At 52.6% G+C, this 17443-nt stretch overlaps 3 protein-coding genes across 3 annotated transcripts; 2 read left to right on the forward strand and 1 right to left on the reverse strand.

Annotated features, from left to right (window-relative positions):
- Positions 1-46: 46 nt before the first annotated feature.
- Positions 47-613, forward strand: PHYSODRAFT_337154 (hypothetical protein; the record flags this gene model as incomplete). Its single annotated transcript, XM_009534782.1, has 1 exon — positions 47-613. The coding sequence occupies one exon, from the start codon at positions 47-49 to the stop codon at positions 611-613; it is 567 nt and encodes a 188-aa protein (XP_009533077.1).
- Positions 614-1976: 1363 nt separating this feature from the next.
- On the forward strand, positions 1977-4347 carry PHYSODRAFT_337155 (hypothetical protein; the record flags this gene model as incomplete). Its single annotated transcript, XM_009534783.1, has 6 exons — positions 1977-1986; positions 2081-2277; positions 3517-3566; positions 3956-4055; positions 4160-4207; positions 4234-4347. The coding sequence occupies 6 exons, from the start codon at positions 1977-1979 to the stop codon at positions 4345-4347; spliced, it is 519 nt and encodes a 172-aa protein (XP_009533078.1).
- Positions 4348-10364: 6017 nt separating this feature from the next.
- On the reverse strand, positions 10365-11357 carry PHYSODRAFT_337159 (hypothetical protein; the record flags this gene model as incomplete). Its single annotated transcript, XM_009534784.1, has 1 exon — positions 10365-11357. The coding sequence occupies one exon, from the start codon at positions 11355-11357 to the stop codon at positions 10365-10367; it is 993 nt and encodes a 330-aa protein (XP_009533079.1).
- Positions 11358-17443: the final 6086 nt, after the last annotated feature.

The raw sequence follows: 17443 nt of genomic DNA on the forward strand, positions 1-17443 counted from the left end.
AATCTTGAACCCCGCGTTCTACATTGCCGAGCGTATTGTGCTCGGGATGCACAAGTCTCCCGTTGCTGACGTCGAGAACAACCTGCTGAATTACGCCGACGTATCCACTCCGGCCGATGTTACCGAGCGCTCAGAGAAGCAGTCGCACACGTCTCGCGCTTCAAAGCGCCGCTCCTTCATTTCTGTGGCTGATAACGAGAACGTCCACCTCGGCGACCCGGAAGCGGAGGCTGCGGAATACCGCGGCGCCAACGCCATCAAGTACGTGATCCTTCGCGTCGTTATGATCGCGATCCTGGTGATCGCGTCCGTGATCCTGAAGGACCACTTCCACGACTTGGCCGACTTCGCGGGCGCATCCTGCATCACGGTGAACTCGATCATCCTGCCCATTGTCTTCCTCGTGAAGAAGAAGTGGAACGTCATGCCCATCTGGGAGAAGGCCCCGGCGCTCACGGTGGTCGTGGTGTGCTTCTGCCTGGGCTGCTATGTGACGTACACGTCGGGCCAGAACCTGTTCGATCCCAGCGATGACGACAGGGCCTTCCCGTTCTGTGCTCCGGAGTTTGAGAATGCCGTCTACTACAACTACACGGCCGAGCACGAGAGCTAGGCTAGACAAGTGCAGGTGTATGTGAAGTGTTGGGCGATTGTAACGAAACGAATCATGTTTGAACTTAAATTGAAGGCCTTGCCTGGTTGTGGGTTAGTACTGTACTCCTACGATTTTTTTGCTCAAACGCCGCGCTTTGTCCGTGGATGACTTTATGAGCAGTTTTGCTTCCATGAACAGAAATTCATGAACAGAGAAACACGTCACATTTTGTAGAGACCCGATATATGGACTGTACTACGACTACGCGTAGGCTGGGGTAGCAATTTTACGGGAGCAACCAGGGCTTCCAAGTACTAGTATGCTCTGTCTGGAGGTGTTTCTGGTGCATCTGCAGACGGATGCATGAATACATTTCCAAAGTGAGATCAACGCGTTGTAGGGGCCTGGTGTTCGAGTGGTCACTATGGACTTATCTCGAAGAAGCTTTGAAGTTTAAAAGATTTCTAAACCGAATCTGCTCAATATCTCTAAAAGGTTGGCCTCATGCATTTAGGGCTACATAGGGTATGTATCACACTTTCGATCTTGTAGCTACATTGGTACTTTTCCGCTAATACTCATACCGCTAATGAAGAAGCGCACAGAGTGATGTGCTGGCGTGGTCATGAATATAAAACACAGACACCCGGTGCAAGGATTAGGCCCATATATACATGGATGTCCGCAGTATCTACCCAATATAGTGCAAAAAAATAGATAACTTAAAACACCAATTGAGTGCACGGTTTCAATTTATTGCACGATATGCATTATTAACCAATGGAATCGATCTATTCGACATTGTGATGTTTTGATTGGCCTAAAAGCCGATAATCAAATTTGTGCGCGACAGTTTTAGTATGGAACAGCTTCCAACAAGGGCCTCGAAAAGTTTTGCGGTAAGTATTCAACAATGACTCTGGAGGGTGTCAGTGTGCTTTATCACAATCACAAAGCGGCGGGAAAGACATACATGTCTTAACAGGCACCTGTGCTATCAACAAGTACATGCCCATACTGAAACCAAGATAAATTATGGATCGTGCACTAAAATGATCACTGGCTTTTATTGCTCCTTGTGCCACTACACTTCCACCTATAGCTTTGCAAGGACGGTTTATCTTACAGTTAGGAATATGCTCCTGGTATTGTTCCTTATTCCGTAATACGCCATGACCCGAATAGCTTCTACTGAACCATCCTTGTGCTGTCGTAGGCAAATTCCGAAATGACCCAAAATCGCGCACTCAATTGGTGTTTTAAGTTATAGCGTATTTGAAAGAGGTGGCAAAAAAGAGAAACTATAACCAAACGAACCTTGCATGAGAAGTATTTGCAGCTTCATCTGCAAAGCAGCCGCGGGAGATGCCACGAGCTGCTCATGGGTAATGGTAAACAGCCTCCTATAAAACTAAAAACAAAACGACACCCGCAGATTTGGTCAAAACCCTTCTATCGTAGCCTCTCCATGTTAGCTCAGTGTAGAGGGTGCGAGTGCTCTCAAGAGCAAACCACGGCAGTATCCGCCTGCGGTGCGCGCGTTCGTTCGCAAGTTTAACAGCCAGCTGGTGGAACTCGGCTGGGTGTACGAGAACCTGAGCAGCCGCTGGGCCAGCTCAGTGCTGCCAGTGTGCAAGCCCGGCGAGAACGCCGATGCCTACCGCCAAACCTGCGACTATCGAGTAGTCAATGACCTCATTGAGGCGTTGATTAGCACGATGCCACACATGGCCACGCTGCTCGAACATACTTGAGGCAAGAGGCATTTCGGGTTGTTTGACCTACTGAAAGGCTTTTGGCAACTACCGCTAGACGAACTTAGCCAAGAGTTAATGTCCTACATCTCCTGCATTTGTGATAAGGCCATGACCTTTTGGTAGGGGGTTGTGATACGAATCTATCCAATTGCCGTGGATGACCTGTTGATCCGTGACACTTTGACTCGTCTTGAGTATGGTGCGATATAAACGGCAACTGTGATACGGACAAATCACGATCTCGTTGTGACCTTTCACGACTCTCGTTACGGCACAGATAACTACGACAACACGATATTGATACGGCGCAGATATTGCCGTTTGCAGATATTTTGGCCAATGCATGCTTATTATCTCGTTAATAATCTCGATTTTAATCCAGCCAGCTCTTAATTAAGACCTAGGTCTGATTTATATATCTCGCCAGTACGGTCTAAGATCCGAGCTTGGGGCTCTGTTTTCTCGACCAAGGCGCTTTTCTACGACTTGGAAACGCAGAAATGCCATTCTAGACGGGCCAAACCGAGTTTCTGGGCCTAAAAGCGGCCTCCAGCAAAGTATAAAGCTAAATCAGCCCTCGCCTATCTCGTGTCCACTCATATTAAGAGACATACGTGGTCTATTTTAGAGGGCAAAGTATTTGCAAGCGACAATAACTCGCAACGGCACATATAATCACTTTATGTACGGGCACACACTAGTACGGCGCAGATATCCCGTCTGGGTCTCTACATTTTCAGAGAACTTTAGTGGCGTCTTGATGGCCGCGGCCAACCTGAACGTGCATACATCTAGTGTCCATCTGCGACGATATCTATGTCTGCTTATACTGGTATCGCGACAGAGCTCTGCACTCCCAGACTTCTGTAGTAGAAAAGCTAGCGCAACGGCCCGGATCTCCTCCGCGAATACATGCACCGCACTGCCCTGCTTCGCAGGCATACCACGCAGGCATACAGCCGCAATACATGCGGCTACGCGGCCTCGCAACCGCTCACTACTGCGCGCAATTAATGCTAGTATTGCTTTGCGCTTGCAGGTAATGCATCAAACGCATACCAGTGATGCTTACCTTTTTGACAGGCAGGACGAAGCTCGGGTAGCCTTAAGGCTTCCGTCTGACAGAGCTGTTAGGCAGCACTGAGGCTTCTGGCGTGGCGCAAGGAGGACTACATTCACTACGCGTGGGTGCTGGGAGACCGCCTCCGCTACACGTGCGTCGAGCGCAAGGAGATGCGAGACGCAGCTCTATCAATTTTCGAGAAGAAATACATTTACTACGAGAGCCTGCATGGCTCCTTATGCTTCCTACACACAAACGCAACAGCCCTCCTCTCTCCCCCCGCTCTGCCGCAGCTTCTAGCCTCGCAACCGTGCCGCAACAGCACGCTTCCTCGCACCGACGAGCTACAAAATCAACGGCGGATAGAGAGCGTATTTAAGTGGATCGACACAGTGCGAAGTTATATGCGCCGTAGGCTTACGGCGCATATAACTTCTTTTCGTCCTGTTGTAGTTATCTGTGCTGTAACGACTGCGACCTTTCACTACCGTCTAAAAGCGAAAAACCAAAAGACCACGCACGACGAGAACGATGATGCAGACGGCGTGAGCTCCGTGAACGGGGCCTTTGTGGCGGTCATCAAGACATCGTGGGCGAGGCGAGGACGGCGACGTGCACCAAGAGCGGCACCGCACCAACGGTGCGGGTAGTGACAAAGTATGGCTGCAGCTGCCTGCCAATTCCTCGTGGGTGTCGTCACTAAGGACTGACTGACCCGACTTCTTCGTGCTGCTCTTGCTACAGCTGCTCAACGTCGTGGACTGGTACGACGAGCTCAAGACCGGCAACGACGTGGCCGCGCTCGAGGCCTGCCTGAGACCCATGACATCCGCGACGGCATGCACAAGGCCATCAACGCCGCACTGCTCATACCAGACGACCCCATCACGCTGTCGGCCGGCTCGGCCGTGCCCGCGGACTACGATCTGTGAGAGGGCAACCCCGTGCAGATCGACCAGGCCGTGCTGACCGGCGAGTCCTTCCCGGTGACCATGGCCACGATAACATCGCCAAGATGGGCCCCACGGTCGTACGCGGCAAGGTGAAGGCTGTGGTATCGGCCAACGCCGGCCCGACCTTCTTCTGCAAGACGTTGGTAAGAACCTTGAGGAAGAAGGCGCTGGTGCGGACTCATACGAAGCTGTGGAGGAGGTAAGTAACGAGCACAGTGTGGCGATTTTTTTTATGGGGTAGCGCTAATGTTTCTGCGGTTTTATTTTATGTACGTGAGGGGCACTCATGGTACTATATCGACAGTACGACGGACTCGTGGGGTCTCGGCGTTGTCTTTCGGATCATGTTGCACTCAAGCGAGCTCGGTCTCGTTGTGGCCCGCGTTGAAGGCTGAGTTGATGGCACTGCGTGCGTATGTTAGCCTGTGTCATTTCGCAACGATGCAACCAAACACTTCGTAATGAATTCGAAGAGAGCAGAAAAGTTGTCGTGCTTATTGAGGGTTGCTGGTCTTGGGTACTGTGTACCAGTTGTACCCATTAACCGGTTAACCCGAACCGGTCCAATCCGAACCCACGTTGATTATGGTGATTACGGTAAGTTGTTTACGCCACCGATGATTAGACGAGTAGGATGATTGGATGAACACCGGTGAGTGATGGTTGATTAGATGCACTAGGTGATAGGACGCAGGGTCGCGTGTCTATAACAGTAGGGTGTAAGCTCCAACAATTCAATCACTTTCGAATCTTCATTCTACCCCTCAAGTGCCTTCGCTCCGGTCCCGCCGTCTGCGACGTCCCTCCCTCCGCTTCGTCCGAACTTCGTGTCCAAGATCCATACCTTCCATCAGGTTATGAGCCCAAGCACCATGTCCTCTGCCCAAGACGCCTCGACCAAGGTCTCCATTGACAAGTTCAACGGGGACAACTACGCGACGTGGAACCGCTACATGCGTGGCGTGTTCCTGACCAAGTCGACGTGGCATGTCGTGAACCGCGAGACGACGCCGAGCTTCACGGACTCGCGGGCCAAGGACGACTACGTCAAGTCGAGCAACATCGCGTTCGGACTGATGTTGCTCCACATGGACGCGGACTACCACCATGTGGTCGACGACTGCGAGGAAGCGTGGGTTGCGTGGACGCGCCTGAAGACGCTGTACGGTGGTTCGCAGAAGGCTGAACGCATCTACCTGAAGCGCCAACTCTTCAGCATGGAGATGTCGGAAGGCGGCAACGTCTTGCATCATTGCAACGAGGTCCTCAACATCAGCGCCAAGCTCAGCAGCATCGGCGCCAAGATGGAGGATGAGGACGTGGCGATCTGCCTGTTGCGCAGCCTCCCCAAGAGCTACGAGAACGTCGTGCTGAACTTGGAGATGAGCAGCGCTGAACTACGATCGCAAGACGTCGTGAAGGTGCTGACGAATGAGCACATCAAGAGACAAGGCGAGAAGACGGCGACGGTGAAGACGGAGAATGCGGCCAAGGCGTTCAACACCGACCGAGAGTCTCACCAGTGTACGTACTGCGGGAAATTGGGGCACACGATTGACAAGTGCTGGACCAAGCAGAAGGACGAGAATCGGGGCCCAAGACGCGGCGGCAATGGCAATGGCCGTGGACGCGGGGCCAACAATGCCCAGTGGAGGAACGACGACGCCAGCTACAACTACGACTACGGCTATGATCGAGTGTCGTTCGCGGTCTCACTGGAGTTTGGCATTTCGACGGGCAAGAATGTGTCCGGGTTGTGGGCGGTCGACAGCGGCGCAACACACCACATCTGCAACGACAAGGCCAAGTTCGCTCATTTGATTGAGCGGAATGAAGGCGAACTTTCGGTGGCCGACGGCAACAAGGCGGCCATCATGGGTGTGGGGACCATCGTGGAACGAGTGGTTCTGCCCAACGGCGACGAGCGCGACATCGAGATCAAGAACGCGCTGTACGTCCCAAGCATGAGCAAGAATCTGCTTTCGGTGCCACAGATCAACAAGAGTGGTCTGTTCCAAGTCGTGTTCGACAGCACCAAGATGCAGATTGCGCACAAGGGCTCCAAGCAAGTGGTGGCGACGGCAAACCTCGTGGATGGACTCTACTGGCTCCAGACGCCTCAGCGATCGGCGAATGCGGCGACCAGTGGGAAGACGGTCGACTTACACGCGCGTATGGGTCACGCTCCGGTGGAGGTGCTTCGCAAGATGGTCGACAACAACATGATCAAGGACGCGAAGGCACCTTCCAAGTCGAGTGGACCAAGTGTGTGTCGCGGCTGCCAGCAAGGGAAAATGGTCCAGAAGCCGTTCCCAAGCAACCGTGACAAGCGTCACTACGACACGTTCGAGCTGCTCCACTTCGACGTGTGCAGCCCCATGGAAGAAGAGTCACTGGGTGGCAGCAAGTATCTGCTGCTGATCGTGGACGAAGCCAGCGGATGCATGAAGGGGTTCTGCCTGCGTGCCAAGTCGGAGAGCGAGGACTGCATCAAGATGTACGTCACGAAGGTGCAGACGCAGTTCGGCAAGAAGGTCAAGTTTGTGCGGCACGACGGGTCCCGTGAGTTCGCGACCAACTCGCTCAAGGCCTTCTACGAAGTCGAAGGCATCGAGCAGCAAACCACGGTTCCGTACGCGCACCAGACCAACGGCACGGCAGAACGCGCCATCCGGACCATCGTCACGATTGGCCGCAGCATGCTGCATCACGCCAAGCTGGACAAGAGCTTCTGGGCTGAGGCGGCCATGACAGCCATGCACGTGAAGAATCGTCTGCCATCACCCAAGATCGAACACAAGACTCCGTTCGAGATCGTTTACAAGTCCAAGCCGAGTGTGAAGCACATGCGTGTGTTCGGATGCCAGACGTACATCCTGACGCCGAAGGAAAGACGGCGCAAGTGGGACCCCAAGGCTCGCGCCGGGCTGTTCCTCGGCTACGAAGAAGTGTCCAAGGCGTATCGAGTTTATGACATCGAGGCGGGGCAGGTGGTTATCAGTCGCGATGTCAACTTCGATGAGTCGACCTCTGGACTTTTGACGCATACTTCGGATGAAGACGTCGATGATGCTGTGCTGGACTTGGACGCGCTGGACCTGGACGACAACGATGGACCGCGCCAAACGAGCTTCAAGCAGGCGGGGAAGCGCAAGTACCGACCGAGTGGCGACGACAACGCTGCCAAAAGATCGCGCCCCGTTCGCCACCGAGCTGGCTTAGAAGAAGCAAGTGCGCCGGACGTATCCTCCTCGCGCCGAGCCGACCCCGACGAAGAAGAAAAGTCTGGGGACCAAGATGAAGACGACGACTCGACGCCTCCAGTGTTTTGGCGGGCCAGTGCCAACGCTGTGGAAGCAGCAGCCGATCTATCGGAGCCGACGACGTTCCAAGAGGCTGTGAACGGTCCTGGTCAAGTGCACTGGCGCAAAGCGATCCGCGCGGAGCTCAAGTCGATGCGACTGCGTGGTGTGTTTCGAGCTGCCAAGTTGCCTAACGGACAACGCGCCATCGATACCAAGTGGGTGTTCAAGATCAAGCGCAAAGCGGACGGCTCGATCGAGAAGTACAAGGCGCGCCTCGTGGCCAAGGGCTTCAAGCAGAAGTACGGCATTGACTACACCGAGACGTTCTCGCCCGTGGTCAAGTATGTGACGCTGCGCATGGTGATCGCGATTGCTAAGTATTTTGGCTGGCCCCTCGACCAACTCGACGTGGTGACAGCATTCCTGTACGGGATAATGAAGGAGGTGGTCTTCTGCGTGGTTCCGGAAGGCGTCGAACTGGATGGTGACTTCGACTGCCTGGAACTGGTGAAGGCCATCTACGGTCTCAAGCAAGCTTCGCGAGTGTGGAACGAGACCTTCGACGAGTTCGTGTGCTCCATCGGCTTCCAAGTGTCGGCCTTCGATCCGTGCCTCTACATCAAGGTGGTGGACGGTCACTGCGTGCTTGTACTGGTGTACGTGGATGACGTACTGATTACCGGGAGTTCGCCCGAGCTGATCGCACGCACGAAGACCGACCTGAAGACGCGCTTCGAGCTGACCGACAGCGGCAAGCGCGCGTTTGTTCTTGGGATCGAGTTGGTGGACGGCCCGGACGGCAGCGTGACCATGTGCCAGCGGCGATACGTGGACGACATCCTGAAGCGCTTCGCCATGGACGAGTGCAAGGCCGTGGTGAGTCCGGTGGACATGAGCACTCGACTGGTTCCAAGCGACGCGGCGACCAAGGTGAACGCTCCGTTTCGCGAAGCTGTTGGTGCTCTGATGCACCTGATGACCGCCACGCGCCCAGACATCGCGTACGCCGTTGGCTATGTATCGCGCTTCATGGAGAATCCCCAAGAGGAACACTGGGTTGCGGTCAAGCGTATCTTTCGCTACCTGCAAGGCACCAAGACGCATGGGATCTGCTTCAAGCCGGGCGAAAAGATCGACTTTCGTGGCTACTCGGACGCGGACTGGGCCGGCGACCTCGCCGACCGCAAGTCCACTTCAGGCTACACGTTCATGCTCATGAGTGCGCCTGTGAGCTGGGGAAGCAAGAAGCAATGAAGCGGAGTACATCGCGCTCAGTCTGGCTATCCAAGAAGGCAAGTGGATTCATCGCCTGCTATGCGAGATTCTGGCGGCCGCTAATTAGACTGGACCCGAACTCATGATCCGCGAAGACAACCAGTCGTGCATCAAGATGACGAAGAACCCAGTGAACCACGGTCGCGCCAAGCACATCGACATCAAGTACCACCACATCCGCGATGAAGTCAAGCGCGGCGAAGTCAAGCTCCAGTACTGCGAGACTTCTGTGATGCTAGCGGACATCATGACGAAGGCGCTTGCGGGACCACGCCACACGGATCTGACGGTGGCTCTCGGCATTCGTGGGACTTCGCATTGAGGGGGCGTATTGAGGGTTGCTGGTCTTGGGTACTGTGTACCAGTTGTACCCATTAACCGGTTAACCCGAACCGGTCCATTCCGAACCCACGTTGATTATGGTGATTACGGTAAGTTATTTACGCCACCGATGATTAGACGAGTAGGATGATTGGATGAACACCGGTGAGTGATGGTTGATTAGATGCACTAGGTGATAGGACGCAGGGTCGCGTGTCTATAACAGTAGGGTGTAAGCTCCAACAATTCAATCACTTTCGAATCTTCATTCTACCCCTCAAGTGCCTTCGCTCCGGTCCCGCCGTCTGCGACGTCCCTCCCTCCGCTTCGTCCGAGCTTCGTGTCCAAGATCCATACCTTCCATCAGTGCTCCAGGTATTGTTACAGTTGACTTTGTCGTCTCAAAGAGTGCTAGAGCAAATGTCCTAATCAAAATATCATGTTATCCAACCAATCACAGAGCGTGACCAATCGTGTTATGAATCATATCACAAACGCCGTCATTATATACATTACGGACACAAAAATTTACACTCCTCGTCGCGTCCTCAGGGATGCTGTGATGCCGCCGTGCATTTTCAGCAGACGATGGAGCGATGCTTCGATTCGCTGCTGTACGATTACATTGTCATTTGGATTGATGATCTACTCCTATTTGCCGATGCCATCGACATCTACGTGACCAAGTTGGAGGAATTCTTCGACTTAGTGGCTAAGTATGGGCTCAAACTTCGCGCGAAGAAAAGCAGCCTTTGCCAACAGTCAGTGAAGTGGTGCGGGCGCATCATCAACAGTGATGGTGTTTCACACGACCCGACTTGCATTGACGTGCTGCGATCGATGTCGTACCCGACCACAGCAGGCCAGTTGCAGCCGTTTCTGTGTGTCTCCAACTGGATGCGGGAATCTATTGTTGACTATGCTCGTGCTGTGGAGCCTATGTAGCAGTGACTCGACACTGCTCTCAAGAGTGGAAAGCGCACAAAGCGCGTCGCTGCTGGCATCTCTGTCGCGCTGACAGATACAGAGCGGGTTGCATACGACAATGTGAAGGACCTATTGACTACATCAGCTACTCTAGCACTTCCAGACGACTCAGCCACCACGTACACTTTCGTATCGCCGCGTAAACGAGATCTCCGTTCCCAGCCTCAACCTGAAGTTCACCGTTCTGTAGAGCGCTTTTAGAAATGCGTCCACGGCAAGGTTCAGCTGGTGACTCCCGCACCAGTTGATCGTGATCGCCGTGTTTCCAAAGTGTCCAGCAGCAGCACGAAGGTGAGTCGAGAATCCCTGGTGGCGGCCCAGCATCGTCGCAGCGCCGTCCGTCGAGATACCGATCAGTTGGGTGAGCAAGTTGGATTCACCAATGTCCTCGAGTAGATCAATGACGAGCTCAGCATAGTTCTCGCCTATGTGTGCGCTATGGCCAATGGGGACAATGGGGATAGCGAGGAGGTGGATGCTGTGCACTTTACCCACAAGACCAAACGACTCACGCACGTCCAAGTATCCTTCTTTGTTATGTGTCGCACCATCAACCATCAGCGAAACCCCCCACGTCTTCGTAAGCAGTGAGCTGATAGCAGAGAGGTTGAGAGCAACGACACGGCGAACTGATTGCCCCACTACTTGTCTGCAGGGGGCTCCAAGTTTCATGTTGGACAGCGCAGTCCCGAACGTGGTAAACAAACCAGCAATAGCGCGAAAGCTCACTCCCGCATTGATGCAGTTGATAATGGTCTCAAATTGGTCTCGATCACGGATAATCAGCACATGCCCATCCGACTTGGTCTCCACAAAGTCCGTGTAGACTTCAACCTCTCCCATTTCCTCGTCCACGGCCACCAAGCCGTGCGGTGTGTCACCCCGATTGCAGAATAGACGCTGGATGAGACTGGCAATTTCGCGCGGTACAACAAACGATATCTGAGGGTGCCTCGGGAGGAAGCTCTCGATCAGCGTAGGGAGAAAAAAGGTTTTGCGCTCTTCGTCCTCTGTGACAGCTTGGAAGGCGGACCACTGTCTTGGGTGCTCACGATGCATGTGCTGGGTGATGTAGTCGCGGCAGAACGACTTGAATACCATAGCTTAAGACGTCTTCGTCCGTTTCGGTTTCGTACTCCTCACCAACGCTTCGAACGCGGAGCCGGTTTGCTCGTCCTCGGGATCCTCCCGTCCAAAGACCTCGCAGAATTTGCAGATTGCCTATACAACGTCATCTCCCACGCAGTTGAACGGACGAACACCAAGCTCCTTCTCATACTTGAGATGCCAGTACTGGCGTGTTACCAGCTTCTCCTTGGCTGGCAACACTACCAGTACGTTGTTCACACTACGCAGACTTCGAGTCGCCTGAGTTGAGATTGCAGTCGGCTTGTAGAGACCCTTTCCTCGGCCTTTGGATGTCCCATGAGCTTTGGAAGCTGATGTTGGTGGCATGGGCGTTGGTGGGTCGATTGACGGTTGGTCGGCAAGTTTAGAAGTGATCTACGAGTTCGACTCTGAACGCTCAAGCGCAACCAGCCACCAACTCAGCATGCAACTCGAGTTTAGACCGTCAGATCTCAACTTGCATCAACATATGAGCGATACTACTGGGGCAAGACTAGTTGCGACAACCTAGAAGTGTTATTAGCCATGTACTTGGCCTATTCGTCGTTGCATACATGGATAAGCTGCTTCAGACGATGATAGCAGTTCAAGTTGGCTTCAGTTCTAGGATTTTCACGGTTATGAAGGAGCACCCTAGGAGACTTTAAAAGGGGTATTTCGTTCTTTTTCTGTACACAGTACCCTGCATATTGGTTCCAAAACAATTCGGAACAGCCAACTTCAACACGTTGCACCTAGACAAGGCTGGGGGGGGGGGGGCAGTGTAGTGGATGACAATCTCCAGCCTGTCGAGCTACTAGCTCGGAGCTAGGGCTCTGATTGAAGCAACACTGATATCTATGTCGACGGACCTACACTACCAATGGACAGGCTCGTAGTGTTGCCCGACAGCAACACTGATCGTTTCCCACAAATAGTTTACCTGTATCACTCGTAGCAGAATATTTGGTTTACCAATGTTACAATAGTGGGCACGCGTCACCACGACAGCGATGCATGCACTCTGCATGGCTCAACGCAGCCAAGCCGCCCATGTACAATGCCGCCCCGAGATTCCGCCGCTTGGAGACGCGGACGCGACAAGCGCGTGATGGTATACGCACCACGTGCAGCAGCAGGGGGAGAGGGGGCTCTACGATATCTACGCGCAGCTCTACCTGGGGGGCACAGGTAGCACTGTAAAACACTAGTCTATTACTGTAGTAGTTGGTAGGACACTCGCCCGTTGTCTCGGTGTCGTGGGGAAAATATATGTGGTTGCAACGCTCGCATACGCAACACCCGCCTTATCTGCGGGTGTTAGCGATCGGTGAATGCGCGCAGTGAGGCTCACGCTTATTAACCTAACTGAAATGTTGCGCTGTTGGCTGGAGGCGCATTAAAAGCGCTTACGACTGTTTCAAAAGAATCGCATTAGCTTGTATTCAACACGCATCGCTCACGAATCGACTAGGGCCTAACGAAACGCACTGGGAAGCGTTTGCTCCCGCATGGTACAAGCAAGTGTATAAGCACCACAGAAGGACATGCACATATTAGAATAAGGTTAAGCAGGAGGCCGCTGCAACGGTCGCACATCAGGGAGGGCGCGAGCGCGCTACCCGGTAGATTCTGAAATGAGCTGTTGCGAGCCATACGTGAAATTCACGCCTGGGAAATTTACATTAGCGATGTGACCTTTTTTTACTTAGTAAAATTACGGTTGTAGTGGTGCTGGTGGACCTGGTTGTCAGTGTTGCATTAATGACTTTCTCTAGCTAACAGCATCGCCATTGGCCGCAGTCAATCACTGCAGGTGTGATGGCTGCGGCCATGCACCTTACTCTTAACGCAAAGTAAGATGACAAGTGCTGGGCATAACGAAAAAGCTGATGCCCAGCCAGAAATCAAGTGGACGATGACGGAAATCTTGATGATAACCGAACTACCTTACAAGCTAGATTACGGCTGCGGCTTCACTGGTTAGCAGGAGCCGCAGCGCTAGGAGTAGTTCGTATCCGATCACTTTACTATTTGGATTTGGCAATACACTTACAGCTAAAACTTACGGGAGCATCGCCGTCTCTCCCAGCGTGTCTTCGACTTCCCTGCAGACACTACATTCAGGGGCCGTGGAGTGGTACTCCGGCAGTTGTTGTAGCTCGCGTGCAAGCTGAAGGCAGACAGATGGGTATGCACGTAGGGAGGTTGCTTGGTTTTGGGGTAGAAAGCGAAATGGCACGATAGTTAAAGCCCTGCTCAATGATAGATGTGGTCCTACGAGTAGACAAAAGCGGGCGGCGGGTCACTACCATGCAGAAAGACAAATATCGACGCGGCTTCAGTTTACCGGCCTCAGTTACCGAGGTCCGAATTAACCCGATTTGGGCTGCCTAGAAGCATGACGTATCAGCCACTGCTATCCCAGTACGAGAGCTATGCGTAGGCTGGGATAGCTAAAACCTTTGTGTGAGATACGTTAAGCGGGCTCACTAGTCGTACCCGAGCCGCTGGACAGGTCGTATGCTCACGCTGCGAGTTCGCACGCGAGTCATCTACTTCTCAACACCGTACTGGCCGTCAGAGATCACTTGATCTCCCCCTGCCGGGACGTCCACCGTCGTGTCCGCTCCACTTTTATTACGAGGAATAGCCTGAACTACTCCTAATACCAACGAATAGACACCAGTTTTCACCAGCAGCTACTCTACCGTCCGAACTACTACTGCGCGTGCACCAACACCACTGACCGTCCTCAGATCTCGCACTACGCGCCCAGGAACAGCTTAGACCCTCTGTCCGAGTGCTCACGATAGCGTCGAGTACCGCCTGTGACCCGCTCGTTCGTGCCAATACCACCCTCAGTCATAGCAACAGAGCGTTTCGGCTCCGTATCGCTCTCTCCGTACACGTTCTCGGCCGCGCTCGTGCAGCACGTCCTGTTCACCTTCTCCTACGTGCTCTCCAGCACGCACACCCTGGCCACTTGTGCCAAAATCGTCGAATCTTAGAGTGTGCGGGCCTCTCACCGCCCGCTCGCCGTCCTGCTTCCGTCCTTCAACGTCGACTCGACTGCCCGCTGGATACCTGCCGTTGTGCGTGCCACTGAGCGGCATTTTGCCCAGTCACGGTGCGTCCAGCGCCGCCGCTTCGAGGTACTTGGTCTCCGTCGTACCGCCGACCTTCGCGCAGTCGCCCGAATCCGGCATCTGCGTCGCGTCGCCGTCCGTCACCACGTCCTCCGTCGCTGTCACGCTCATATGGGTCCTCCTGTCGCGCCCACCTGTTACCTACGTAAGGTATCTCCACCGCGGCCGCGCTGCGAAAATTACGAGAAGCAAAGTCGGTCGTTGCACGAAGAAGCTCCAAAAAATGACTACTAAAGTACAGCATTTGTGATACGTAAATCTGCGTTACCCATTGCAGTGCATCTCCTGCGCCTGCTTCGCATCCGCAGCATCCGCTTAAATAACTTCGAGCCTATCAGGAGTTGTACGTGCTCGTAAACCTTTAGTCTGTCGAATACCACCTTCTGGGCACACACACGTTTTTTTTCTTTCACTTCAGCAACTTACCTCAGCAACTTAGTCCACGCGACCAAGGGTTCGCCGATGCCTCTGGCAGTTTCCTGTTACATCCAGCTTGGGCCGATTCATTGCAATACATCCACGGTTATTCATTCTTCGGCATTCTACTCTCTATACCAACGCCTCGGGGTCCGCTCTTATAGTCTACGACGTCAGTATTTACATTTCTGCATGATAGCTAGTGTGTCATTCTGTATATTGGGAACTCTAGATAACCAACAACACGGTTAACCTTTATCCACCCCTTCAGCAAGTTAGTACATGCACTGTAGGTGCTTGTGTGCGAGGGGGTTGGAGAAGTGAGGGATCGTTTGATGCATGTGTTCCGCTGCAAGTGCGCGATGTACTCCCTTCCTTGTCAAATAATAGTTGAATTGGCTTTGCCGACGGTCTCACCGCGCGCGGCGACAACCTGGTACGCCGACCAACAACGTGCGGACTGGTAGGGAGCTTCAGCGGTAAGTTCAGCTCGCACACGAGTGAGAACTCGACGACTAGAGAACTTTCGAGATGTTGTCCATCCATCTCGAGCCTGAGCTTGTCTCGGATTTGAGAGATGGAGAGCATAGACAGTAAACTTTAGTTACCGGGGTCAGTTTTCTGGCTTTAGTATTACTGGCTTCAGTTACCGAGGTGCCACGTAATTAACCTGTGTTGGGCTGAACCTGTGTTGGGCTGGCCACACATTTGTTGCGTTTGGACCGGTCTCGGACCGGTTCCATCCTGATTTATCACAGAGAGGCAGGACCGTTAGATTAGCAGTCAGTTCGGAATTTGCCTTGGAATAGAGATTGCATTCGCTCTCACCTCGGTCTTGCTGCTGTCCCTGAGCATGGAGTCAGAACAACACTTAACATGAGCACTACCATAATGCAATTGCACTAGCTAGTTCTCGTGAGTAGCCGTGTAGTTGTACATGCAGTACACAGTGTTCTCATACCCCGGAGCGCAGAATGGGAAAGACGCGTCGTCATTGCTGAGGGCGAACAAGACCTTGCCCGACGTGTACAAGAAGCTGTTTTGCTACAACGTGAATGAAGTGCAGTTGCCCAGATATGCATCTGCCTAGACATCATTCAGCGGTGTGTTGCTCACTACAGTGCTTAGGCGTACGCGAGCTATCGACATCGTATCCACGCGTGACAAGGTACAGAGGATATCGTTACGTTTAGAAAAAATCGGTGGTCTCGTGGTTTTCCATTTGTGTGAGGAGTGAATACCGATAGGCTATCGGCGATAGCAGTGTTTTTTTTCGTAAGCTATGCTTGGCTGCCGCACTACCAATATCGATACCAGTCTGTAGCGCGGTTCGCACGTCAGATCAGCACTTGCTAAACTACAACTAAAATACGATAGTTAGCCAACATTTGGCCAGCAGGAGGCCCAGTATTTGGAAAAAACTATCATCTTTTGTCGAGCGGCCAAGATGATGGACCAGCATTAAATGCTGCCACATTTTGGCGATGCCGCTTTCTGCATGTCTGTGAGCGACTTGCTGAGTCAGCGTGCTATTATCCATGGTAAAGTTACCCTAACTGTTTTGTATACAGCGGCCCAGTATTAATACATGTGTACCGAAAATGGATGACACCCCTTAAGCACAGTTACAGGCGACTCGCCTGGTAGGCTGGCGGCTCGTCGGAATTTAGGTAGAGCCTGGCGTGCTCTGTACCGGACGGCGGGACTCCCGCCGGGAGTGGGCAACGCCCACTAAGCAGTGCTTACTAAGCACAGAACGTTATAAAAGTGGCAGAAGGTTGCAATACGCATGATGGAATGTCGTGGCCCGACTCGTAAATACTGCTTTGCTGTTGAAAGAGTGCAATGCTCGAATATTAATACTCCTTATCTCTCTAGGCTTGTACAGCGTTGGTGTCGAGCATTTTTTTAAAATTTAAATGATAAAAAATAGGCATAAGGTACGGCGCAACTATATATGTAGTAGAGAGTGCTCAGTTTCAGAAAACCCTTTTCAGCCAATTATAAGGCAGTAATCGAGCCACAAATCTCTATGATTGGTCGATAAAAGCCGGCACATGAAGCAAACACATGGCATTTCAATACAAAACCCAAGTAAAAATCTCTCGTAAACTGGCACCACCTGCGATTCGAGATGGCTTCAAAACTTACATGTTTCAGAAACAAGTAAGTTTTAAAAACCAAGATACAATGTTTGTTAGGTTTCTGTGCATCGCGTTTGATTGGTCATCGCCTACAAACTGTCGAAATCGCCTTCTTTCTCCTTGTACACTGCGCGCCAAAATGATAGGACCACCTTGAAAGTTCTCATAACTCGGTCAATATTGATTATTTTAAGGTGCGGTTTCGATGCTAGTTACAAAACACGCTGGGAAAGATCAGGTATGCGCTAACACTCGCGTTTTTGCACTCTATGCGTGCCAAGTCAACACAAATTAGGACCACCCCCATCCCAATACAAAATCCTATATAAAGGGAAAAGTTGTCGCCACTTCCTGGTGGAAGTTGTCGCCA

This window comes from Phytophthora sojae, assembly GCF_000149755.1.
Source record: "Phytophthora sojae unplaced genomic scaffold PHYSOscaffold_7, whole genome shotgun sequence".
Classification (NCBI taxonomy): Eukaryota; Oomycota; class Peronosporomycetes; order Peronosporales; family Peronosporaceae; genus Phytophthora; species Phytophthora sojae.